At 32.9% G+C, this 23,677-nt stretch overlaps 3 protein-coding genes across 3 annotated transcripts; 1 reads left to right on the forward strand and 2 right to left on the reverse strand.

Annotated features, from left to right (window-relative positions):
• Window positions 1–2,363: 2,363 nt before the first annotated feature.
• LOC113870247 lies at window positions 2,364–3,723 on the reverse strand. The gene is made up of 3 exons (XM_027506839.1): window positions 3,650–3,723; window positions 2,660–3,608; window positions 2,364–2,609 (listed from the first exon to the last, which is right to left on the reverse strand). Exons 1-3 carry the CDS (start codon window positions 3,721–3,723, stop codon window positions 2,364–2,366), a joined length of 1,269 nt encoding a protein of 422 aa, XP_027362640.1.
• Window positions 3,724–8,866: 5,143 nt separating this feature from the next.
• LOC113869469 lies at window positions 8,867–10,032 on the forward strand. Its single transcript, XM_027505793.1, has 2 exons — window positions 8,867–9,209; window positions 9,304–10,032. The coding sequence occupies exons 1-2, from the start codon at window positions 9,129–9,131 to the stop codon at window positions 9,853–9,855; spliced, it is 633 nt and encodes a 210-aa protein (XP_027361594.1). The 5' UTR covers window positions 8,867–9,128; the 3' UTR covers window positions 9,856–10,032.
• Window positions 10,033–11,314: 1,282 nt separating this feature from the next.
• On the reverse strand, window positions 11,315–14,539 carry LOC113868661 (BTB/POZ domain-containing protein SR1IP1). Its single transcript, XM_027504457.1, has 5 exons — window positions 14,156–14,539; window positions 13,958–14,027; window positions 13,048–13,662; window positions 12,413–12,949; window positions 11,315–12,141 (listed from the first exon to the last, which is right to left on the reverse strand). Exons 1-5 carry the CDS (start codon window positions 14,254–14,256, stop codon window positions 11,599–11,601), a joined length of 1,866 nt encoding a protein of 621 aa, XP_027360258.1. The 5' UTR covers window positions 14,257–14,539; the 3' UTR covers window positions 11,315–11,598.
• Window positions 14,540–23,677: the final 9,138 nt, after the last annotated feature.

The following is a 23,677-nucleotide window of genomic DNA, read 5'->3' on the forward strand; positions in this document are numbered from 1 at the left end:
CCCCCACACACAAGCTTCCATCCAACTGACCCATTTGTCTGAAAATCCAAAGCTACGTAACATAAACAAAAGATATCCCCACTCTAGCGAATCATACGCCTTCTCATAATCAAGCTTTAACACAAAACACCTCTTATTATACCTCCGCACATAATCAACTGCTTCATTAGCCACAAGTACACTATCTAACATGTTCCTTCCCGGGATAAAGGCTGATTGTTCTTCTGAAATTATTGAATTCAAAACTCCTTTCAACCTATTTGCCAAAAGCTTGGAAACAATCTTATAAAGACAACTTAATAATGAGATAGGCCGAAAATCAGATATCTGTTGTGGGCAAGACACTTTTGGCACAAGTGCTACAAAATAAGATAATAAAGACTTAGGTAGCTTCCCATTTCTACAAAATTTAGTAAGCATACCCATCACTTCTTCCTTGATCACTCCCCAAAACCTCTTAAGGAACACAAAATTGAAACCATCAGGCCCCAGACTTTTATCACCCTCACACTCCAAAATCATCTTTCCCACTTCCTCCTCCGAAAAAGCATTAACAAGCTCCTCATTCTGTAGAACAGAGACTCTTGGTAAATTGTTAATATCAATAGTAGGTCGAAGTCAACTTCTACTACTAAAATGAGCCGCAAAATAGGACACCACACCTGTTTTAATCTCATTAACCTCTTCAACACATCTCTCTCCAATTTGGAGTGCATGTATATTATTTCGTCGCCGCCTCCCATTAACACATAAATGAAAGAACTTTGTATTTAAATCACCCTCTTTCTCCCATCTCACCCGAGCTTTTTGGGCTATGAGACTCTCTCTATTCTTCCTAGCCTTCCAAATATCACCCACTAACATTTGTTGACGCTTCTTCTCCACATCAAAAAGTTCTACCACTGAATTTTTATCATCAATCAAGCTCAACTCAGTTGTCAAATCAGAGATCACCTTATCAACATTTCCAAATACCTCAATATTCCATTTTTTTAATGCAATCTTAACATTCCTTAACCTCTGGCTAGCTCTCTGGGCAGCTCATGGGAGGGTAATATCTCTTTTCCACGCTTCCTCCACCACCTCCACAACTTCTTTATGAGTCAGCCAACAATTATTAAATCGAAACGACTTCGGACCCCAGTTAACCACTTTGTGCTTAAGAATAATGGGACAATGATCAGACACATCTCTGCTCAGAACCTGAATAAAACCATCTCCCCAGTAATCAAGCCAGGAACTAGAAACAAAGACTCTATCCAGCCTGCTCATCATAGAAGCATCCCCTTTTATCTATGTAAATTTTTTACCCACAAGTGGAAGATCCACAAGTTCCATTTCCTGAATGAAAGAATTGAAGCCCTCCATTTCAGAGATACCATAGTCTGCCTGACAACCCTTCCTCTCTGTCACTTGTCTCACAGCATTGAAGTCACCCAATATACACCACATAAATTTGCCAAGACCCCTTCTTGTCATGAGCAAATCATCCCATAACTTTCTCTTCTCACTTAGTCTACACGATGCATAGACATTCACCACAACACATAGGTTTTCAGTAGCCAATACCTGCAAGCAAACACCCAGGAATCCAGTGCCAGAAAAGGAGAAAAGTATTTTACATTTGGAAGTATCCTAAAGTGAAAGCATACCCCCACTTCTGCCAATGGAAGGCAAGGCACACCAATCAAAATTCACAGAACCCCACAAACGCGTACATAAATTACTATTACATATTTCAAGTTTTGTTTCCTGAATCGCCAAGAACTCCAGACCTTCAGAGCGAACAATCTCACACACCTTCTTTTGCTTTACCGCACTCCCCAGCCCTCTACAATTAAATGAGCCAATCTTCATTTAGTATCAAAGCGAACCCCATATTCTTTCGCAATCGTTCTATCACGTACCTCCATCTCAATCAATTTCTCTCGAACCTGCTCATCATTCCCATGTACAACCAAACCAACCTTCTTGCCAATGTCTAGTAACTTCGATGCCATTACCTCATCATCACAATCTGTAGCAACAATTCGCTCCCCCACCTCCACTGAAGGATTGGAAGGATGCGAGTTGTCGAAGCTCTTGGAAGCATTAGCTGAGATTTCATCAGTTAGCAATACCTGTCCTCTAAGTTGCGATGGCATTGACGCTTCTTTATTATGATTCTTAGGGTTTTTTTGAGAAGGTTCTATGAAAACTGCGCTCTTATGTCTCTTCCCGCCTTCATTACCTCGACTACCTTTCACAGAGCGTGCCTTCTGAAGGGATTCACGCACATTGACCCTCTCTTTCTCATTTTTGGATTGAACGGGATCGACTTGCGTTGTCCCAATTGTCTTCATATCCCGTGTTTTTGGATTTTTTCAAATCAATGCATCTAATCCAAACGGGTCTGACAAATTCAATCCATCTCTTACTATTTGGACTCCTCTCTCCACATTTTCAGAAGGCTCATTTACAGCATCACAAATAGCCACCGTCGGACCCGTAGCATCCACACCACTAGCCCCCAAACCCTCATCCACCAAACACCCTTTTGCTGACACTTCACCCCTAATCACAGAACCAACCACACGACCCTTACTTCTGATATCACCTTCCAGCACACCCTCCTCCTCACTAGAATAGTTATCAACGCTTCCAACTCCATTGAACCAACCTCAGAAGAGTTATTACCGTCCTCAGAAGAGTTAGCCACGCCTTCCTCTGTTGCGGCTAATACATCACAGGCATGCTCTTCAAGCATGACTATTGAGTAAAAACGGTCATTAATTTTCACTGTAATGTTTTGCTTGATAAGCTCAGCAATGGTAGTACCTAATTGTATCCTCCCATAATCCAATCGTCGTCTTTCTGCCGTGACTTGGTCTATCTGGATAAAATCACCAAGCGAAGAAACCAACTTACGGAAGAATAATTCACCCCAAGCATGCAAAGGGACCCCATAACAACGTACCCAAGTCACCCTCCGCACAGCTACCATACTTGGGTGCCACTCTCGTAGATCATAGAACCATTTCTCCCACCACAATTTGTTGAGCGATACTGTATCCACTAAATCTACCCCCGCATCAGATTCCACCAACACTATATCATCTCCCATGGTTGTGAGATTAATATCCAACATACCTTCTCGCAGAAGAGCCCCGCGCATATTTTTTAAATCCTGTTTTCTATGAAGGCGTCCAACCATAGCACCTCTACACTCCTCAATTCGCCCTTCATCCACCTCAAACTCAAGGTGAGCCCAAGGTTTCTTCTTTTCCACACACTTCTTCCCTATGTGTGTCTCAATTAGACGGGGTGCTTTAAGCTTTTCCGCATACGTATTCCCTGACGTCTTTGTAGCTCCTATGACAAAGGAGTGTCTCGTTTCACTGCCCTTCGCAGACACCTTTGTTCCCACAGTTTTTTCCCTTGCATGCCTTGTCAAATTGATAGACAAGCGCATTCTGCCAATGACAATAGATCTAAGTTTAGCCTCCAAACTCTTAGCTTCCGCCACATCCACAAAACACACAAAACCAAAGCGACGTCCTAGTTTATCACTCTTTTGAGGTATGAAAACATCAACCACCTTCCCCACCGTTGAAATATTCGTCACAAGGCTGAAACACCAGTAACAAGTGGAAAATTTGTAAAAAAGTACGATGTGGAATTGTTGAGAACTTTTCCAAGATGTCCACCAAATTTACCCCTTCCTCTAGACCTCCGTTCCACCATTGTATTCTCCTTGGATGAAGCACTTGTAGAAGCCTTCACCGAAAAAGTATTCGTAGACAACCACTACCTGCAAACCTCTTCCAAGTTTTCAACACAGAATCCAACTCGTGGAAGGCATCGACGTTTCTTTTTTCACCACAACGGGGGAAACACCGGATAAATACCCCAAATCTCTTCGTAGGCAGGGTTTAGGGTTTTAGTCAAATTGAATTCAAAAAACAGCAATTGGCTCTTCGATTACGGCTTGATTGACGAACTATTTATGATAATAAGTTATTTAAATTAAGCCAAATGTGACTTTGAGTACTTGAAAATTGAATTCTGGTTTAGTGGAACTTATTTTGTAAAGTACTTTGAAATTTAATTATAAATTATTGGCATAAATTCACTTAATAGGAGGTTTTGAGTCTTTCGACGAATATTTATTTAATTACAAAAATAATTTTTTTTAATTTTGTTTAAACACTTGATTCTTCACTGATCTTTTGATTCTCATAATTTAATTTATGAATGATTTTAGTTCTTTAAATTTCAATCACTCATATTTAATTTATATATTTTTAATTATTTAAATTAGATTTATCATTTATAAATATTTTATAATATTTAATAACAACATTATGTTGAATACAATATATCACTAATTTAATTGTTAATAAAAAGGATATGATATTTAAATAAAATGTAAAAAATATGAAAAAATTTATTTTTATTTAACTAATTTATATGCCTTTCTTTGCGAATCTATATTAACAACTGTAACTGTGATGGAAGAACTTTTGGTTGAATTATATTTGACAATTTTTATTATTTTTACCTGTGGTCACATTTAAAATTTTATATAATAACATAATACTATATACTTCTTTCATTTATATCAATCTTTCCTGATTTTAACACAAGTTTCTCTTGACTAATTAATTAATTAAAGGAGGTTTATGTATGATAAAGTACAAAAATATCGAAAATAGCTTAAATAAATATTTAGTGACCTTGTTTTTTAATAATAAAATCTTTAAAAAAATTGCATAACTTTAAAGTCGTTTACTTTTATCATTTTTCAATAAAAAAATTCAAGCAATATCACTAAAAAACAATACTACATTCACGAACTCTGCCACACACGCACAAACACTGCATTCACAAGCTCGTTTTAAGTATATTGGTGCTTTCTGCGGTTTCCTCGAAATAAACTACGACAGTGACAGGCGATCGAGCAAAAGTAGTGCAGGCATGCTCCCCGCGTTGTTCTAGTTAGAAGAACATGTTTCCCTGCTTCCAAAATTAGAGGCTAAATAGGTAAATTTGATTTTTTAGTTTTTTCTAATTATTAAATAGAGATAATATTATTATTTTTTATATTTTAAGACAATATATACATATAACATTTAATTTATTATAAAAATATATTATGATAACAAACGAGAATAAAACAAAGTTTCGTAAAATTTCTTTAAGATAAAAAGTCAATGAGATTGCATTAAAAAGTTTGTTTATTATCTGCCTACCTTTGATTTTTTTAATGTATTTTTCTAAGATACTATTAAATATCACTTTTTTTATTATATATTTATTTGTGCTTAATATTTAAATACTTTATGTATTTATTATAGACAAGAGAGAAAAAATAACAAAGGTCGTATTAATAAATTAATTTTTTAACACGAGCCACATTAATTAAAAAATTAATGAATAAAAAATATTAGAAAATATGTTGGAACAAATTATTACACATTTTGATAAAAAATATTTTACTTTTAATCAAGATACCAATTGATATTTAAAAACATTACTATATTTTATAATTTGTTTCTTATTTTCTTAAATGAACAAAAAATAAATGAGATTCATTAAAAAAAAAAAAGGTACCACTTAGCACGTTTAAATTAAGCGACTGGGATTATTCCAGCTTTGCTACCCACTCCTTTTAGTTTAGAAATTATACTGGTTGAGACACAACTTTCAATTTAGTTTAACATAAAAAGGTAATAATTGTTCATTTGATATCCATAATTTCTTAAATAGAAATTGAATTACAATAACGATAACGCCATCCCTCATTTTTTTAAAGTGTTATTCATACGTTTTATCACAGTTTTAAGTGATTTTTTTTATTTATTAAATTATTAACTAATAATTTAAAGACATTTATTAACAAAATATTTCTGATAACAAAAAAACAATTTGATATAGATAATATAGTTTATAAAATATTTTCCCCACGTTGATTTGGCTCTCTCTTTTAATCACATTAAGAGTTATTTTTCTTTATAAACTTTCTGAGTTCCTTGTGGGGACTATGGTCATAGAATATCCAATTCAAGTGGGACCAAATTGACAGCATAAGCCCGCGTAGCTCAGCCTTTTTACTTACCAAAGGACCCACTGCCCCATACGAATGCACCTTTCTGCCCCGGCAACGCGTGCTTCCATTCCATGTCCATCTTTTTCAATTTCCTCTACTTTTTTTAAAAAATTTAATTTTAACCTTCGTGTACTGTATATTTCACATTCTAAAAATGAAGAAGCGCAACCTAATAAGCGTGTGGTCATCTTGACAAGGGCGAACATACATGCATCTAATGTTTATTTTTTATTTCCATTGTACCTATATATTCGCATGGTACGCTTGTAAGTTGTTTTATATAAAGGACACTTGGTGTATTATTGATTAGCACATACACATCAAACAGTATATTGCACATATCTTATATGATGCAGGTACAAGCATCCATAATTGATAATTCTCTCTTGCTCAATCAATGCAATGAAATAGCATAGAATGAATTAATGATGCGATGAACCTATTATTTTTAGTCCCCTTTTAAATTCGAGATCGCGTGGTAGTTCCTTGTTTGAACAGTCACAATAGGTACCCATTTATCGTACGGTCAGGATCTACTTGTCAGTGTCTAATGAGAGGCAACCCAAGTTCCTTCGTATAGACAGCATGCTTCAATTGCAATTTGTTTATTCTTATTATTTTATTACAACTGAGATCTGTTATGCAGAAACTTAGATGCATGTGATTCACCTCAGCACATTAAGCTGTTATGTTGATGAACGATGATTTGTCTGGAGTAATACCAAGGCCTTGTGATCCTCGACAATTATAAAAACTATTACAATAATAATATAATACATCGTTTCTTCTTTTCTTGAAAGTTAATTTAATATGACTGCATTGCTGGACCTGTCTCAGGCATCTCCTCCACAAAACTTGAATGGCATTGGTCAAGACACTGGGATTTGTTTGGCATGCCTCAACCCTCATGCAATAGTACTTTGATTTCCGTGAGTGACTTTGAGAGAGGATCTTAAATCCCACAATGGTTCTTTAGTATTATAGTATTTAATCTCCAACACTGTGAGAGCAGACTAGCAGAGTCTTTCTCAAATAAACAAGGTTGTCCCTCAAGTTGTGGTGAAATTAGGAGCTTCTTGCCTTGAGAGAGCTCTTTTTGTTGTCTTCTTAGACAGGACATAAAGTTAAGGTAATCCTCGGTTCATTCTCACAGGTCAGAAGCTACATTCTATTTCTTACTACTTTTTGCTTAGTGAATTTGTGTTAACCTTCCTTTGGTTAGGAGAAGGCTCTCATAAAATTAATCCAATGTTCATCGTAGCAGTTATGTTTCATATGCTTTTTAAAATTTAATTCCACCACCAGTTTGAAGCTCATACACCTCTCTTTCGTTCCCCCAGGCCTGCAAAATTTTTGGTTTGGGCCTCACGAGTCATTGATTTTTTGCTATTTGCATAACATCAACGAGCTTTAGTGGCTATTTTATTTAAGAAATACTTTCTATTTTAAATTTAATTATAAAAATGTTATCTTATTTTTATTTTTAAAGATTTTTATCGTGAAAAATTTATAATAGAAAAAATTTATTTGTAATATTTTTCATACAAAAATATTTAAAAATAAAATAACAATAAAGTAACTATTTTAGATTTATTTTTTTATATATGGAATTTATAAATTATATATACTAAAATATTATTATAAAAAAATAACGAAAATATGATAAGAAATCGCAAATTAGTGTAGGTAGTGATAACTACAACAACGAAAAGTCGTAAAATTTTAAAAATTGTCGGTGATAATTTTTTAAAAAAAATACTAAAAATTATAAAAAATTAAAACTCACCAGTGACAATTTTTTTAAAAAATAAAATAAAAAAAAAAAAAATGTCAGTAACGAATTTTTAAAAATAATAATAAAATTTAAAAGTACCAAAAAACGTCACCGGTAATTTTTAAAAAATTATCATATTTTTGTAATTTTGTCCAAAATATCATAATTTGGTAATTTTTTCATTATTTTCCATATAAACAAAGAGTCCACTATTTTGTAATTAAATTTTTTTCCTAAAACCAAGTAACCTTTAATTTGTTTGACTGGAACTTATATCATGTCATTGCAGTGATAATATAAAGTCAGGTTGTCACGTTAGTAACGTTAGATTGGAGCGTGGGTATATAACAAGCGTCTGATAAAAAGTCTCTTAAAGGTGAAAGTATGCTGTCTCATACATGATGAATATGGTTTGGCATGATGAGAGGCACAAACTATGAATTCATGGTGAAAAATGCAACAAAGAATTTCCGAAATTACTTGCTTCTTTTAAACTTTTGGAAACGAAAACGTTCAAGTATGAAATATTAACGATTTTAACAAATACCAAGATAAATGAAATGCAGGGTCTGAAATGTCAAGTTCATAGGTTTCTGTATGGCCATAACTTTAATGATATTACATTAAGCATTTTTAGACTAGGCATATGAAAAGAAGAGAAAACATTGCATTGATTAATGGATTTAAATATCGCAGCAATTGGAAGGATAGCGTGGATAATGACATCATGTCTCCATATATTATTAATATATACAGAGGAGGAAGTTATTATGGTAGGAAAATTCGACACATAAAGGTATCCGAAGATATTTTTTTTGTTGAGACTTTATTTCATTCAATTGTGGTCCAAAAATTTGATGTCCTCATCTTTGGTGCAAAATAATTATTAGTGGGTGTAAAATAAGCGGAAGAAAACACCTAAAAAATGAAGAGAAAGAAAGTAAAATATGATGTTCTGAAAAACAGATAAAAAAACACAAAAAAGAGAGAGAATGAATTAATGTAATTATTATAAGAGGAAATAGATATAAAAGTATATATATTTTTTACGCTGGCTAATAAATTTATTGTAGTATTTTCCTGCCACCAACCTATTCTACACAAAAACAAATTTTTCATTGATCAACTACTCTTTAAGTTAGATTTTTCCTCATTTCAGCTGAACATTGATAACTGATACGAAGGTGGAGGAATACCATAAAAATGCATTTGTGAACATTCCAACAAAAGGACTTTACTTTACCACAGCAGCTGAACAGATCTCACATGGAGAAGCTTATTAGGCCTTGCGACAAAGAATACCTGAAGATGACCATGCTAAAACACGAAGACACTTTCAAAGAGCAGGTACTACTACTCTTTGGCTCTTTCTGTTCCTTTGAGATATTTGTCTTTAATCAGTTTCAATAAAGCCTCGAGTACCCTGAGAATGTTTTTACAGGTGCATGAACTTCACCGTTTGTATCGGATTCAGAAGATATTGATGAAAAATATGGAAGTAAACCAACGAGGGTGGAACTTCAAGAATGCGATTGGTTTGACTCAAAATGGTTATTATAAAGGTGCACAGAAGAATCCTAGAGTGAACTTTGATCTTGAAAGACCTGCTATGGAGGACATGACAGAATCAGACAGCGATGATGGCATTATGGAGTTTATGAATGAGACTGAGATTGAGCTAACACTAGGTCCTTCAAGTTACAACCGTAAGAAAGTGGAGACAGCACTAACTTCAGATAGAAGACATGGTTTGTGTTCTTCTACTGGATTCAGCCTTATAAACAAAACAAGATGCAAGACCCATCATAGCAGTCATGCAACTAGAGAAGAATTAAGTGGAGGCATGATAGGTTTTGTTCAGGTGCCTCATTCAACCTCAGGGTGCCATAGTGGAATTAGAAACAGTTATGATATTGAAGAACAATCAAGGCAAGAGAGATCAAAACATCCCCATCTTGGTTTTTTTCAAGTATTGAGTCTGAACACGACCTAAAAATATTCCAAGGTCGATGTGCTATGTATTTTATTACTGTTTAAAACTAACTTTGTGAATGATGTTTCTGTGCAATTTTCAAGTGTGGTGGGGGTTTGATGATGTCTTGTATAAAGGTTACTTGTTTTCATGGTTAAACAAACCAATTATAATTCAAGAATCACATGTACGATATTTTCTTGGTCTTGTTACTACTCAAATTTACATCATACTCTTTGCCTCTGAAACCATAAAACATGGAGCCATGTCTATGAGGTTATTAAATCCCTTGTTAGCCCTGTGCAGGAAGAAAACTTATATGCCATCCTCCGTTGTGTATCAAATTATTTAATTACGTCCCCACCTTGAAATTCTACCTTTCAAAAGAGCAACTCTGGACAGTAATCTTTCCATAATATAACAAAATTTGTCTATCCTTATGATAGAGGATGCTTCTGCCAATGTGAAGTGGAGAAAATCCTTTCAAGGTTCCTTCAGCTCATCCTTGCCCCAATTGTATGGGTTTCATATGCAGATGGTTGAAAAAACAACTGAAGTTGTGGGTGAGGGGTCATTCCAAATAGGAGACATCTGATAATATTATTGTTGCTTCCAGAAACATTAGGTAGGTACGCAAATTTTCTTCTCTCATTAATCTAATTTTATTTTCCACCCACTATTCATGAACTTAGAAGCCAACAAGAAGTTGGAGATCCACTTCCTGTCTACCATCAGATGGACAGCATATTCTCTTCCAAACAAACATCTTTTAACAAGTTCAGGTAAAGTCTGTCCTAAAAGATGTTTAACTTACTACATTTCACGCCTTTAGAATATTCATGAATTGAAACAGAACCATGATATCTTTCTTTTCATTATGATTAGGCTTTAGACATCAACACCGACACTGCAAGGCTGTCACTTGAACTATTAGTCTATTATTCCCTTTCCGGAAGCTTTTTATCTGAAAGGACTTAATAATTTATGCATAGACCCCACCAACCGCTGTTATCAGATTTTGTATTCTTCCAGTGATTTTATGGTCCATTTAACTTTATGAAGACACGATGTCGCTGCGAGAAGCAACTTGACCCACCTAATGTTTTTATCCCACATATAAATGTGAAAGTGCCTGGGTGATTTTCACACCCTCGATTCATGATTTAGTTTTTCCTTTCTGTTTCTAATAATCGTGATTCATTGTTAAGATTGTGTGAAATGCCGATGGTATCGTTGCTATCCTTCCTTCTTCTTGATCACAGATAATTTTACATGATTAATTTTATATGACCGTTATTATAACTTCGTATGAATTATTGTCAGCAACGTGCCATGACACTTGAAAACATGAAAAGATAAATAAATCCCCTGACTTGTCCAATATATGCCTTTATGTATTGCAAACAAAGAAGATGCTGGTATCTGGGATTGTTATCTGACTTATGCGTGACTGATAGGAAGAATCACCAATCTCGCATGGACTACCAATGTTAAATTTAGTTTATTATTCTTGTTTACACCATTATTATTGTAACTCACCAGCTGGACTGCGATCCAACTCAAGAATTATATTTTATTTTTCGGTTTTCACCATCCTTTACAATATAGTTCACACTGAAAGATCAGAATCATACAATCTACTTGGTATCACACAGATAAAGCAAAAACTTGGAAAGACTAACCCTGTATTTTCAAGCCCACGAAACTAAGGAAGAACCTTTAGTCTGCACAATATCCAGTGGGAACCAGGAACTATCAATGGCCTCAGGAAATGGAGTGGCGTCGATTCTTATTTGGTTTTGATCGACCTATGGCAAAAGGTGTGGCACCGTCAGCACGCATAAAAGGAGAAAGCCGCCCAAGTTTTTTGGACACTGAGCTTATGAATGATCTTCGGGGCAAAGGAGGCTTATTGGCAGAAGGCGAAGCATTTACCACAGGACTATTAACTGCTGATTTAAGTGTGCAATTCTCAATCTCTTTTAGTTTCATTTTCAACTTCACTAGCTCTAATTTCAGGTCTTCATTTTCTCTTCGTAAGCTCGAGAGCTCGTTTGAAACTGGATGAAATTGAAGATCAGCGGAGTATACATTCAGCTTGGAATTAGCTGAAGGAGATTCCCCACTTGCACTGCCATTCATGGCATCACGAAGTCTTTGCTGTTCATAGTAGAGAACTTGAACCACAGTTTGGACAGGTAGTCGATCATTTTGAGCAGCATGTGCACACGCCTCTCGTGATAACTTCTGACAGTCCATCACACTGCAAACTTTCTTTCTCTCCATGTCACTAAGAGCATGATGAGCCTGAGAATGGTTAAATCCAACTTTATCAGCAGTAATTCATAATAAACTTACATGTAAAGCATTCTATAGCAAAATAATAAAACAGAAGTCCTTGAATTTGATGACAACACTGTTGTAAATCCTATTGTGTAATGCAGCAGATAAACTATGATAAGATTAGAATTTAGGACCAAAGCCAGTTCATTTTGATTAAGTAAATAAAATATACTTTAAGTTCCTCACAAATCAGAGGTATATTAATTTGATATAGAAAAAGGGTTGCGGTATGCACCTTCAGATAGATGTCTACGGCTCTATACATTCCATCTTCTGTTGGCCTTGATTGTTCTGGAATTAATTCTGCCAGACAAATGAACTTTGGTACTCGTAAATTTCGGTCGGTGGCTATTTCAGCAAGGTAGTTTTCCATTAGCTTTCCAACTCGCTCTGTGTCAGTTTGTGGAGGAGAAAAGTATTCATCATCCGTACTGTAGACAAAGTGGGTTCCCATTTTCGATTCTAGGTAATTAGTCATGATCCTCTGCACTGTATCCACATCAAACAATGTGTCCCCAGTCAAAGAATAGGAAGGAATGAGAAGATCATCTAAAACAGCCTGTCCTAATTGCATGGCCATTCTCTTCTCCAAATCAAGCCTGCAAGCAACTGTTGTCTCAAGATATATTGCTGCCCGAAGCAGCATAGAAAGAAAGCTTACTGACATTGCATTCCTCTCCCTTGGCAAAAGGCTCACTATTGTCTCTAAAACAACCCTCTTTTCATGCTCTTGTCGTGGCTCAATCTTCTTCCTTCCCTTTCCAAATATATCCTGTTCCTCAGAAAAAGCAAAAACAACGAGTTAAGGACTGAATCAGTAAAATCATATTTGCTTTTAACATTTTTCATCTTTTTAGTGAGTGATCTCACCAAACCTCGTAGAGATTTCTGTGCATAGAGCATTAAAATGGGACCAATAGCATACTGTTTAAACCCTCTTGCCATCATTGCTATTATAACTCTCTGGAAAATGTCAATTCTAAGTACAGTAAGATCTTCAGCCCACCAGTCAACTACTGGCCTCTGGTTTGATGCAATGGAAGATGCCACTCCATCAGAGCCACTGTCACTTCTTACAGATGCACAAAATTGGCTTTCCTTGCAAGCTATATATGCAATTGCATCTATGCATCGGCTCACCAATTTTGCTCTCTCTGCTATGGGAAGGAGGTTCTCTGACATGTGTAAAATAGACACAGCCCCTGCAATGGTCTTTAATGCCACTTCATTCAAGTATGCATCAGTCCTTCCCACCAAGTTTCCAACTGAATACTCCTCTGTCATCTCAAGATACTCAGCCACACACCGCAGCATAGCAATGTTTTCAATGTCTATTTCAAAATTTATCCCGTAGCAGAACTTTGCTGCCAGTTCAAATGCTTCTGCTCCACCAGGAACATCAGAGAGTTCAATGACTGAAACGTCAGCATCATTAGATTCTGATACCAGTTTCCTAACGTATCCACACTTGGAGACTAATGGAAACTGCAATTACAGTGTAAGAGAATTCAATATTAAAATTAATTGATGGCCAACATGATAACAATTCGACACACTACAATGTTGCGTCTACATACTACTTGCTTCCTGACTCAAATTCTACTTTTTGACAAGCAACAAAAAAATGGGATACAAAAATAAACAAGGCACGTATGTAACTAGTAAATAGTTGATTGACAACAAACAAGAGTGAAAAATGGGTACCCTGTGCTTGAATTATTCTCAGTCCAATAAGTTAGATACATGCATCAAAGAGTCGGTGTTTGAATTGGTTCACTACCTTGTGTAACGAAAAGGAAGCTTCTCCAACTTGAACTTTGACATCACTTGGAATCTCCTGAGAAAAAATCCTGTAATTAAGTAGGTCAATTCATGGTTTTGGTCATTCTATCCAACAGAAGATAATAACCAAAGCACACGAGAGAAGCAGGTTAATTAAATACATCTTAGTTGTATAAGACAAGAAGCATATATATACCATTCGCTTGTTCTCTTCATGGCACTAGAAAGAAGCTCCTTCTTCTTCAGAGACATGTCGCAACCATCAGGTACGGTTTTCTCTTGACCACGATCCACCATGGCAGAGACAGATTTCCAGCTCACTAAAATTTCTCTATCTTAAAGTTGATGATGAAGTTAACAGATTGAGTGAATGATAGTATAGGCTCAAGGTCATCTTTTATATTTGTAGATTCCTTGCACATTTTCCTCAGGACATGGAGTGAAGGAGAGAGAAGAATAATTTTTCATGCTTTGAAACTTTTTTTCTCTTTCCAAGTAAGAAAGTTCAATGCTGAACTGAAAAACATATATTGTGGAATAATAAGGATAGAGTTAGAACCTGAACCTCATATTAGTTTCCAAGCAACGTTAACCCAACAAATAGTGAATTCCCAAAACAAGGTTTTGTTGTGAGTAAGAAAAGAAAGTGTATGGAGGGTAAAGGAAGGAATATGAGTGGTAGTATGGACATTATGAAAAAGGAAGAAGGGCAAAACACAAGCATGAAGATGTACTTTATGGTATGTGGTGTGTGCTTAGAGAGTTTGTGTGGAAAGGATGAGATCGTTGCATGTTGATTGGCGTCTAACGCCGTTTGTTTCCACGTCCACGTGGGAAGTTGAATTTCTTTCTTATTCCCGTCCACAAACTGCAAAGGTCCCTGGTCCATTTTTTAATTTGGTAAAATAATTTTTTATATAGACCTTATTTTATGAGTTGGCCTAACTTTTTTTTAAATTAATATGATCTAAAAATTTATTTAAAATCCTACTTTATACTAAAAATTATTGAATAAAATTATAAATATACTTCTAAATAGAATAATAGACTTAGACTGTCTTACATATGCGCTAATGAATGTCTTAAAACAGTTAATAAGTATATAATTCTAAAATATTATAATAAAAAAATAATATAAAATAATAATATTATATTAGTTACATTTGTTTAAATAGGTCAAGTTGTTAAATTTAAAACAAATTAAAAGATTATGATTTTTAAATAAATTAAAAAATTATATGATATATAGAAATAAATAAAATTTTAATTATATTAATTTTGTCTTTTACAATGTTATACTAAGAATAAATAAAAATATACTCCTCTATCCATCGCTTCCCCCTCTCCCCCTCCCCAAAAAAAAAAAAACACTCAACTTTTGGCTTGGTCTCGTGGTATGATATCCTAGGACGCTGGTCCAAGTCAATTAGCCGATCCCGCGGGGGACCAATGATTAAATTGAAAATTGAAAATAATTTTTTTTATAAAGATCAAATTCAAAAATATGTTTTATGTGAAAGAATATATTTCAAATTTCAAATTTTATTGTATGTCGTACACTATATAATTTTAACTTAACCATTAATTTCACATTTAAATTTAAACATCAGTAAACCATCAGCTGATCGATCTATTTTGTGAATTGAAATCAACTGAATATTTGTGAATAGTTTCAATTTGAATAATCATGACCATTACTGGCATAACATTGTGAAAAAAGACCAATCAAAACGAACACTAAAAGGCATGGATGAATATCACATTATGATATAAATACTAAAAAAAAAATCAAAATATTTTTGGGTGACGAAAATAAGATAATAGATAAAAATATTAGATATTTAACATTTTAAAATTTGAAAAGATTTCAAAATTCTCTTACATTTTTCCCTTTGTTTTTTCTCCCAAATGTAGCATTAAGGCTATACAAAGATTTTACTGCAAAATATCCCAAAGTAGAAATTTAAGTTGTAATTTAATTTTTTATACTTAAATTCCCAATTTGTAAATTTCATGTTACTCTTTAACACGCTAAAATCTTAGAATAAACATTAAATTATCTGTAGAAAAGATATTGTATTTTCTTAATTTGAACATCTACAACAAAAATTATAAATATATAGATTAAGAGGATGTCTTTAGTGATATAAAAATAAAATAAAAATAAATTAAATCTTAAATTTTCTACTTACTATTATGTAAATGATTCTATTCTAAAAAATTATAATCTAGTTATAAAAATAGGTATTAAATTAGTAATACTACTCTAAAATAGAATTTGATTATCGCATAAAAGAGAAGGAATTTTATCATCAATAAGACTTGATTCTTGATAATCTTAGCAAAGAATCTGATCACCAACACTTTCTTTATAACACTCTAATTTTTTTAATTATATTTTTTATTTTCAAAATAGAAGATTTTCTATAAAAAAATAATAAAAAATATTATTTTTAGCTCAAGCAAAATTTTCTCGTTCAAATAAAAATATATCAAAATTTCTCAATCGTAATTTCCCTTAGACAAGAACGGATGTCAGAAATGGAACTCTCGAGTATATTTTTGTTCAAGCAAAAATATCAGTGAATGTGCAGCAGAATTAGTATGATTTTTTTACTAAAGTGAGAATACCCTCAGTCAAGCGAAAATTTTTGAGAAAAAAGAGGTATTTAATTAATTTTGGGCATTCTAAAAACATAATTTTTAAAATAAATAATTATTTCTCATCTCACTCTTTGTTCTCTCACTCCATTCTCCAACTAGAAAACTTCATTACTCTTTAAACCTCCTTTGAATATGAGCTTGAATATCTTTTTCTCTTGATCTCAAATAAGTTTCTTAGAGTTCAATCTTCTCATTTCACTTATATTTCTCCATTTTGTCTCTTTTCAAAAGTGTTTAACTTCAAATATATAGGAAGATCTTGGTCTTTGAACAATATCTTTCACCAAAATGTTGCACTTTTTTTTTGAATCTCGAAGAGAACTTAGCCTTAGAGACATTGTCTCTTATCTCTTTGATTTTGAGAAATTTATTTTCAGGTAAAGAAAGTTAATCCCAAACTCTAACTCCTATTTATATGTTTTTGTTTAAAACTTAAGTTTTCCTATTTTAGATAGTAGAACTCTAATATTTTTAAAAAAAATACAGTGTTAAAAATGTTTTTTTTGGGCATAAAAAACTTATGATTTGTCTTTGGAACTACCTAACTAAAATTTTATACTAAAATTATGAATAAAACCTATTTTAAGAAGTTTCTACGATTTTGCTATTTATTATTATGTATGTGTAATTAATATTGTGAATTATTATCTTCAACAATATGTATTGAGAAGAAGGCTAAACTTTAGAATAGATGATTTTTATTAAAAACCAAGAGAGTGTAATATCTAGTAATGTAACTGTAGTATATAATTTAATTTTAATGAGTTTTAACTGTACAATTGAAGCTGAGTCCAGATGTGTTTGACCTCTGGCAAAATTGTTTGATAGTTTAATTGTAATTCAATGAAATATTATTATGATTGTGTATTGTTGTTTAAAAATTTATATATTTGAGTATTATCTAAAGGGAGTAGAAATATAACTTTTGAAATTATATGATTTGGGTTGAGTTTGGAGATAGCCGACCCTTTGGCATATTGCATGTATTTGTATAAAGTGTTGTTTGAACTGTTAAAAAAGTGTGAAAATGATTGAAGAAGAAAGAAAATCATAAAAAAAAAATTGTTGAGAAAATGGTGTGTTATAAAAAACTGATGAGATTAAGTATGAATAATTACAAAGATATACTGGAGTATAGAGTTCAGAGACGATTTGAGAAATCTAAGATAAATGATGGTAGTGAATGTTGTTTGTAGTTGGTGCACATGAATTACTAAAAACGATAACATCATAGACCTTATACTTGTTTCTCAACTAAACTTCTAACTATACCTTTGTTAAAAGAGGCTGTATGGGCACACACTATATCTGTGTTGTTCCAGCTAACCAACAACTAGTTATACTTAGGGAAGAATTCAAAGGATCTTAGAGGCAATGAATGTGAAATTATATTATATGTGTTATAGCATAATGATCTTATAATAATAATATATGTGTTATACTAAATTGATAGTGTAATTGTAATATATGTATTGTAATATATCGATGGGTGTTATTATAATGCATGTATTGTAATGTATTAATTAATATGATTAGAACACATATATTATGACATATCAATTGATGTATAAATGTATGAAATGATATGGTCTAATTGTATGTTTTGAAATATTAATGGTGTGATTGTTATAATGTTTGATTTGCTGTAAATTTATTAATATACTATGCAAACTAATATTATTTTGATGTATCTTGTATTTAATGATGTTTCTGTATTACTTGTTCATTTATAAAACAAGAGATTTAGTGAGATGGTGAATATTCACCCTTACAGTTATATATTTAAGAATTTAAATGAAGAATGTTCTATTTTATGATCTTATTCTCAGTGGTGTTGCAAGGAAAAATCAACTCTTTTTAAAAATATATTTTATATGTAAATCTGAATTTGAATTCTAAAAAGTGTAAGCATAGTTAGTGACAGTTGGACTGATGCATAAAGAAGACTACTAATTAACTTCATAGCAACATGTGATTTCGATCCTATGTTTTTGAAAGCAATTGATGGATCCGATGAATACAAGGATAAGAACTATATAGTAAACGTCATTCTATCTATCATTGACAAGGTTGGAGCACAAAATATTATCCAAATAATCACAAATAATGCACCAACTTGCAAGACTGTTGGATTTATTGTGGAACCTGTACATCCTCATATTTTTTGGACACCTTGTATTGTGCATACACAAAATCTTGCTCTCAAAGGTATTTGTCTTCCAAAAATACACTGGCCAATGAGGTTACTTATAATAAGTATAATTGTATCTCTTAACTTACTGATGACGCATACTTCATAAGAAATTTCACTATGAATCACTCATTTTATGTGACTTGCCATGTTCAATCAATTTAATAATTTGCTTGCCATTGCTGAGACGATTTGCATCAACCACAATCATGTTTAAAAGGTTGAAAACCATTAAGCATGGTCTTCAATCTATGGTGATTAGTGAGCAATGCTCTCATTATAAAGAAGATGATGTTCCAAGAACTACCTTTGTGAAAAAAACAGTTCTAAATGACAGTTTTTGGGATAAAATTGATTATATCTTGAGCTTCACGAACTCTATATATGAAATGCTTCATTCTTGTGATACCAATGAACCAACTCTTCATTTGGTTTATGAAAAATAGGATCTCATGATTGAGCAATTGAAATCTACAATATATCAATATGAGTGCAAGGAGTTAAATGAAGATTCACCCTTTTATGAAGAGATGTATAGCACTTTGATTGATAGGTGGACTAAAAGTAACACACCACTTCATTGCCTGACTTATTCACTAAATCCTAAGTAAAGTAAATTAATTTGTAATTTTTAATTTATTTTACTTGTTGAGTTATAGTGAACTAACTTTAAGTTATTGATAGATATTATTGTAGGCAATGTCTTACAAAGTACCAAATTGAGTACCTCCACATAGGAACAATGAGATTTGTACAAGGAGAAACAAATGTTTTAGAAGCTACTTTTTGGATCCAAGGGAAAGATTAGAGGCAATCTAGGAGTTTGTTAAATTCTTAAGTGGTGGAAAAGAGATTGGCCAATTTGATTGTTTACAAGATAGGTGGAACTTGAAGCCAAAAAAAATGGTAGTTCATATTTGGTGTCGCATTTCCTAAACTTCAAATCATTGCCTTAATGGTCCTTTCACAACCATCCTCTTCTTCTTGTTGTGAGCAAAATTAGAGTACCTATCCTTTCATTCATTCTATGAAAAGAAATAGGTTAAACCCTAATACGACTAAATATTTAGTTTTTATACATACAAATCTTCGATTGCTTTCAAGAAAAAGTAAGAATTATTATAAGGGTGAAACTAAAATGTAAGATACTGATAGTGATGAGTAGAATCCATTTGTAGGGGCTGATATTCTTAAAGTTACTACTCTTTCCCTTGATGAACTAGATTTATAGGCAATGTTTTTTTAGTGATGATGAAGAAGGGAATGATGAAATTAACACTATTAGAGTGTGAATACTTAACTTTTTTTGTTGTTAATTGTAGAATAATTTATAAATTTATTTTTTCGTTAGAATCTTATTTGTTGAAGAATGTGATTCACTTTGTTATGACACTTTTAATTGATTGTTAAATAATTTTATATTATTTAATTATGTTCATATTAAATTTTATTTTATTTTATTATACACAGACATACTTGTATCCTAGTTTTTGAATAATTAATATACCTTCCTATTCATATCTGTCCCGGTACCCGTGATATACCCCGTATCCATGCAACTTAGCTGTAAAGTCTCCAAATCATGGAGGATGCTTTTGATCTCAAAATGTTGTTGATGTTTCATCAACATTAGAATAAGTCTCTAAGGCAGCACTCCATATTTCATGGGTTGTATCATGGTGCATGAAGTTTTCCCTAGTTTCGTTGGTAGCCATGACATTACAAGGCTGTTCTTGAGTTTTCACTTCTGGTAGCTAGGATCATCTTTTGTTAGTTCCTATGATTCATCAGTAATATATTGCTCCTTTCCCTTCCATTGAAGGCAAATTCAAATAAATCTAGTCTATTGGGTGTAATTCTAGCCATTTAGTTTATAGTCAATAATAGGTAGGATGATTGGTTCGGTCATGTTTGGAACATAGGTGTGTCCTTCCCTTGCCTTAGATTTTGGATGAATGACTTTGTCAGTCATGGATAATATCAAAGGAAGTTACGTTTTGATCGGATTGTACGCTCTGATACCATGTAGAAAAGGTATTATATTTCTTTAATCTAAATCAACTACAAATTAAGCTATAAATGCACAAATTAAGAGGATGCCATCAGTGATACAAAAAATAAAATAAAATAAATAAATTGAATCCTAGATTTCTTACTTACTATTATGTACATGATTGTAGTCTAGGAAATTTACAATCATCAATTGGACTTGATTCTCGCTAATTTTCATTGGCAAAAAATCCTGTCACCAAGGCTACTGATATAAATTGTTTTCATTTAACTTTAGTTTAGCCAGTTGTACTGAAAGAAATCTAGACATCTACCGTTGCAATTACTTTAAGAAAGTCTTTGCTGACCAAGTTTCAATGATTAAACTCAATTCAATGTTTCAACCCTTCATCTAGTTACAAATATATTAGTACTGTTTTAAAAAGTTATTTATTTCAAAAAATATACTAACACAATAAAAATTGATAAATAGGTGTCGTAATAAGTATAAAAATCTTTTTGTACAGGTAATCTTTTTTTTATAACTAATGAACCAACCAGATGAAAAAAAGGGTAGGGTATGTGTGATAATTGATCCAGAAAATTTACATGCTGGCAAATATGTAATCGCCATAGCAATTAACTTGGGAGGATTGTAAATCCCGAGTCCCAAATGCAAACACCTCCTTTCCACAAGAAACGGCAACGGCAACGGCTATTGCTTTTTGTTGATTATACTTGATACTGGGTTAATTTCCGGAGGTGCAGTGCTGGTGCTAGGATGTAGTCTACAATAATTGGTGCCCTCTTTAATAATAAGAAATTTGCTTTCGTAGACATCATAGCCATAATTCAGGTTCGTGTTTTCACATCATGCATGGTAAGGGTCCCTTTTAGAATATAGACTAATCATCAGAAACATGATTTATACATATAATATCAGTTTCTCTATCTGACCCCTACGTTATTTGATCAATTGGATTAAAATTACGAATATTTCAGGACAAAAATTTTATGGCCATCCGTCAATAAGAGGCTACCCCATTGCAATATGCTTTCGTTTTCAATCAATCCATGCCCTCTAATACTTCAGCAACCACTTTCCAACAAACCTAAATCAAACATTTATAACTTGAAAGCATGGCTTAAAGTGATATTCATTATCGAGGAGCTTACCCTTTATGGTAGGTACATGTAGATCCAAATTGGCGTATGACAGTTCGTTTCATTCTTTTTCATTTTATCTATTTCGACTAATCCAAACTTAACATTTGATTCCCTTTGATATGGCTTTTTATAGAGTTGAAAGACAAAGGCGCTATAAACCCTATGAGCAATCATGTTTGCCAACCAGCTAGCACTATAGATGTGATGATATATTCATGTCAAATCATCAGATGTATATTTTACTCCCTAATTTGGTCGCATAATTTTAAAAAACATGATAAAATTTGATGCCCTTTCTCCAGAATTCAGAATTCTTTTATATTAATCTAGAGCAGTTCACTTAATGTTTTTTCTTTTCTGTTTTTTTTTTAAAGAAAATGGTCGTGAGAGACATGAAAAACTGTCCCCATGGCACGTGGGACGCAAGCAAATTGTTGAAGTTTGAGCACAAATGGAAACGACAAACAGAAGAGAAAGTCGTGGAAAAGATAAATTGCATTCATATGTTTGATTGATTCAAACAGGTTTATTCCATTTTCTTTCTCATCAGTTAACCCGGTCACACAGGGTGTTGATGAAAATTTTGATTCAGACACAACGACAAATGAATTACAGTGCACACCTTCTGTAAATTTCATAAAGTATTTACTTAATGAAAAATGAGCTTTAAGTTAATTAAAATACTTCAATGCACATCATATAGCTGCTGATGAAAATAATTTCTTTTTCATTCACTCTTTTTCTCACCTCTCTCTCTCACTCTCTCAAAGGATAGTGAAATATTCTACATGTTTAAACAAGATAATAATGGAAATTAAAAATGAGTTTTAAGCAATTGGTTTTATTTAAGATTTTTATATGAAAAATGTATTTATTCTTCTCAACATTTTTTCTTAAAGGGCATTTTTTACTGAGAATCTGACTAATATGTGTTTGACACAGTTTAAATTTGAAAAAAAAAATATTTTAAATCTCTTAACAAATTAATAAAATTAAGTTGAACTAAATACTCATTAAATTAAATGTAAGTAGCATGTGTAATTCCAATATTAACATAAACCTCCTTAATTGTGTGTGTCGGTGAAATATTGAATAAATTTGGCAACATATTCCTTGCTAAAATGAAAATGACAATTGTATCAAGTCCTTGATCAGATGACCTACACCAACGCTGTGGACGAAACAAATTATTAGTACTATGCATTGGTCACAGTTGAGATGGCCTACATTGATTTTTGTCAAGACTGCACTCCCTACGTGTTTTCATTTTGTAACATGAGACATTATTATCCCAACTCCTTCACTCCACACTTCCTTCGCCACCATGGATGTCCCACATTACTGTAGTAGAAGCCAACCACAAATTATGTACATTGAGATGGTCAGTACCCAAACTATAAGTCTATAAGGGGTCCAGCCATTCTCTACGGCTTTGTCAATCACCAGCTGATTTCTATTGTTGGGCTCAACGGCAATAGCAACGTCGTGGACCTTACGTTGGTTGGGCTTTGATTGGGGTGCGTAGGTTTGAGCTCACAACTTCTTTGCTAATGGATATAGAATTTTTTAATTATAAAAATATAATTTTTTTGGTAAAACTATAGAAATATATATATATATATTTTTAAAATTTTTTCAGTGGTAATTTTTGATACATTTAAATATTTTATTATTATTTTAAAAATTATTATCGACAAGTTTTATTTT

The sequence above is a fragment of the Abrus precatorius genome, unplaced genomic scaffold (assembly GCF_003935025.1).
Source record: "Abrus precatorius isolate BTA unplaced genomic scaffold, Abrus_2018 Scaffold6, whole genome shotgun sequence".
NCBI classification, from domain to species: domain Eukaryota; kingdom Viridiplantae; phylum Streptophyta; class Magnoliopsida; order Fabales; family Fabaceae; genus Abrus; species Abrus precatorius.

Coding starts and splice junctions, on each gene's coding strand:
- LOC113870247 (XM_027506839.1), bottom strand. CDS start 3,723: ATGGTGGAACGGAGGTCTAGAGGAAGGGGTAAATTTGGTGGACATCTT. Junction 3,609..3,649: donor GTTCTCAACAATTCCACATC/GTACTTTTTTAC, acceptor CTGGTGTTTCAG/CCTTGTGACGAATATTTCAA. Junction 2,610..2,659: donor ACGGTAATAACTCTTCTGAG/GTTGGTTCAATG, acceptor AGTGAGGAGGAG/GGTGTGCTGGAAGGTGATAT.
- LOC113869469 (XM_027505793.1), top strand. CDS start 9,129: ATGGAGAAGCTTATTAGGCCTTGCGACAAAGAATACCTGAAGATGACC. Junction 9,210..9,303: donor AAGACACTTTCAAAGAGCAG/GTACTACTACTC, acceptor ATGTTTTTACAG/GTGCATGAACTTCACCGTTT.
- LOC113868661 (XM_027504457.1), bottom strand. CDS start 14,256: ATGGTGGATCGTGGTCAAGAGAAAACCGTACCTGATGGTTGCGACATG. Junction 14,028..14,155: donor ATGAAGAGAACAAGCGAATG/GTATATATATGC, acceptor ACTTAATTACAG/GATTTTTTCTCAGGAGATTC. Junction 13,663..13,957: donor CTTCCTTTTCGTTACACAAG/GTAGTGAACCAA, acceptor CTGTAATTGCAG/TTTCCATTAGTCTCCAAGTG.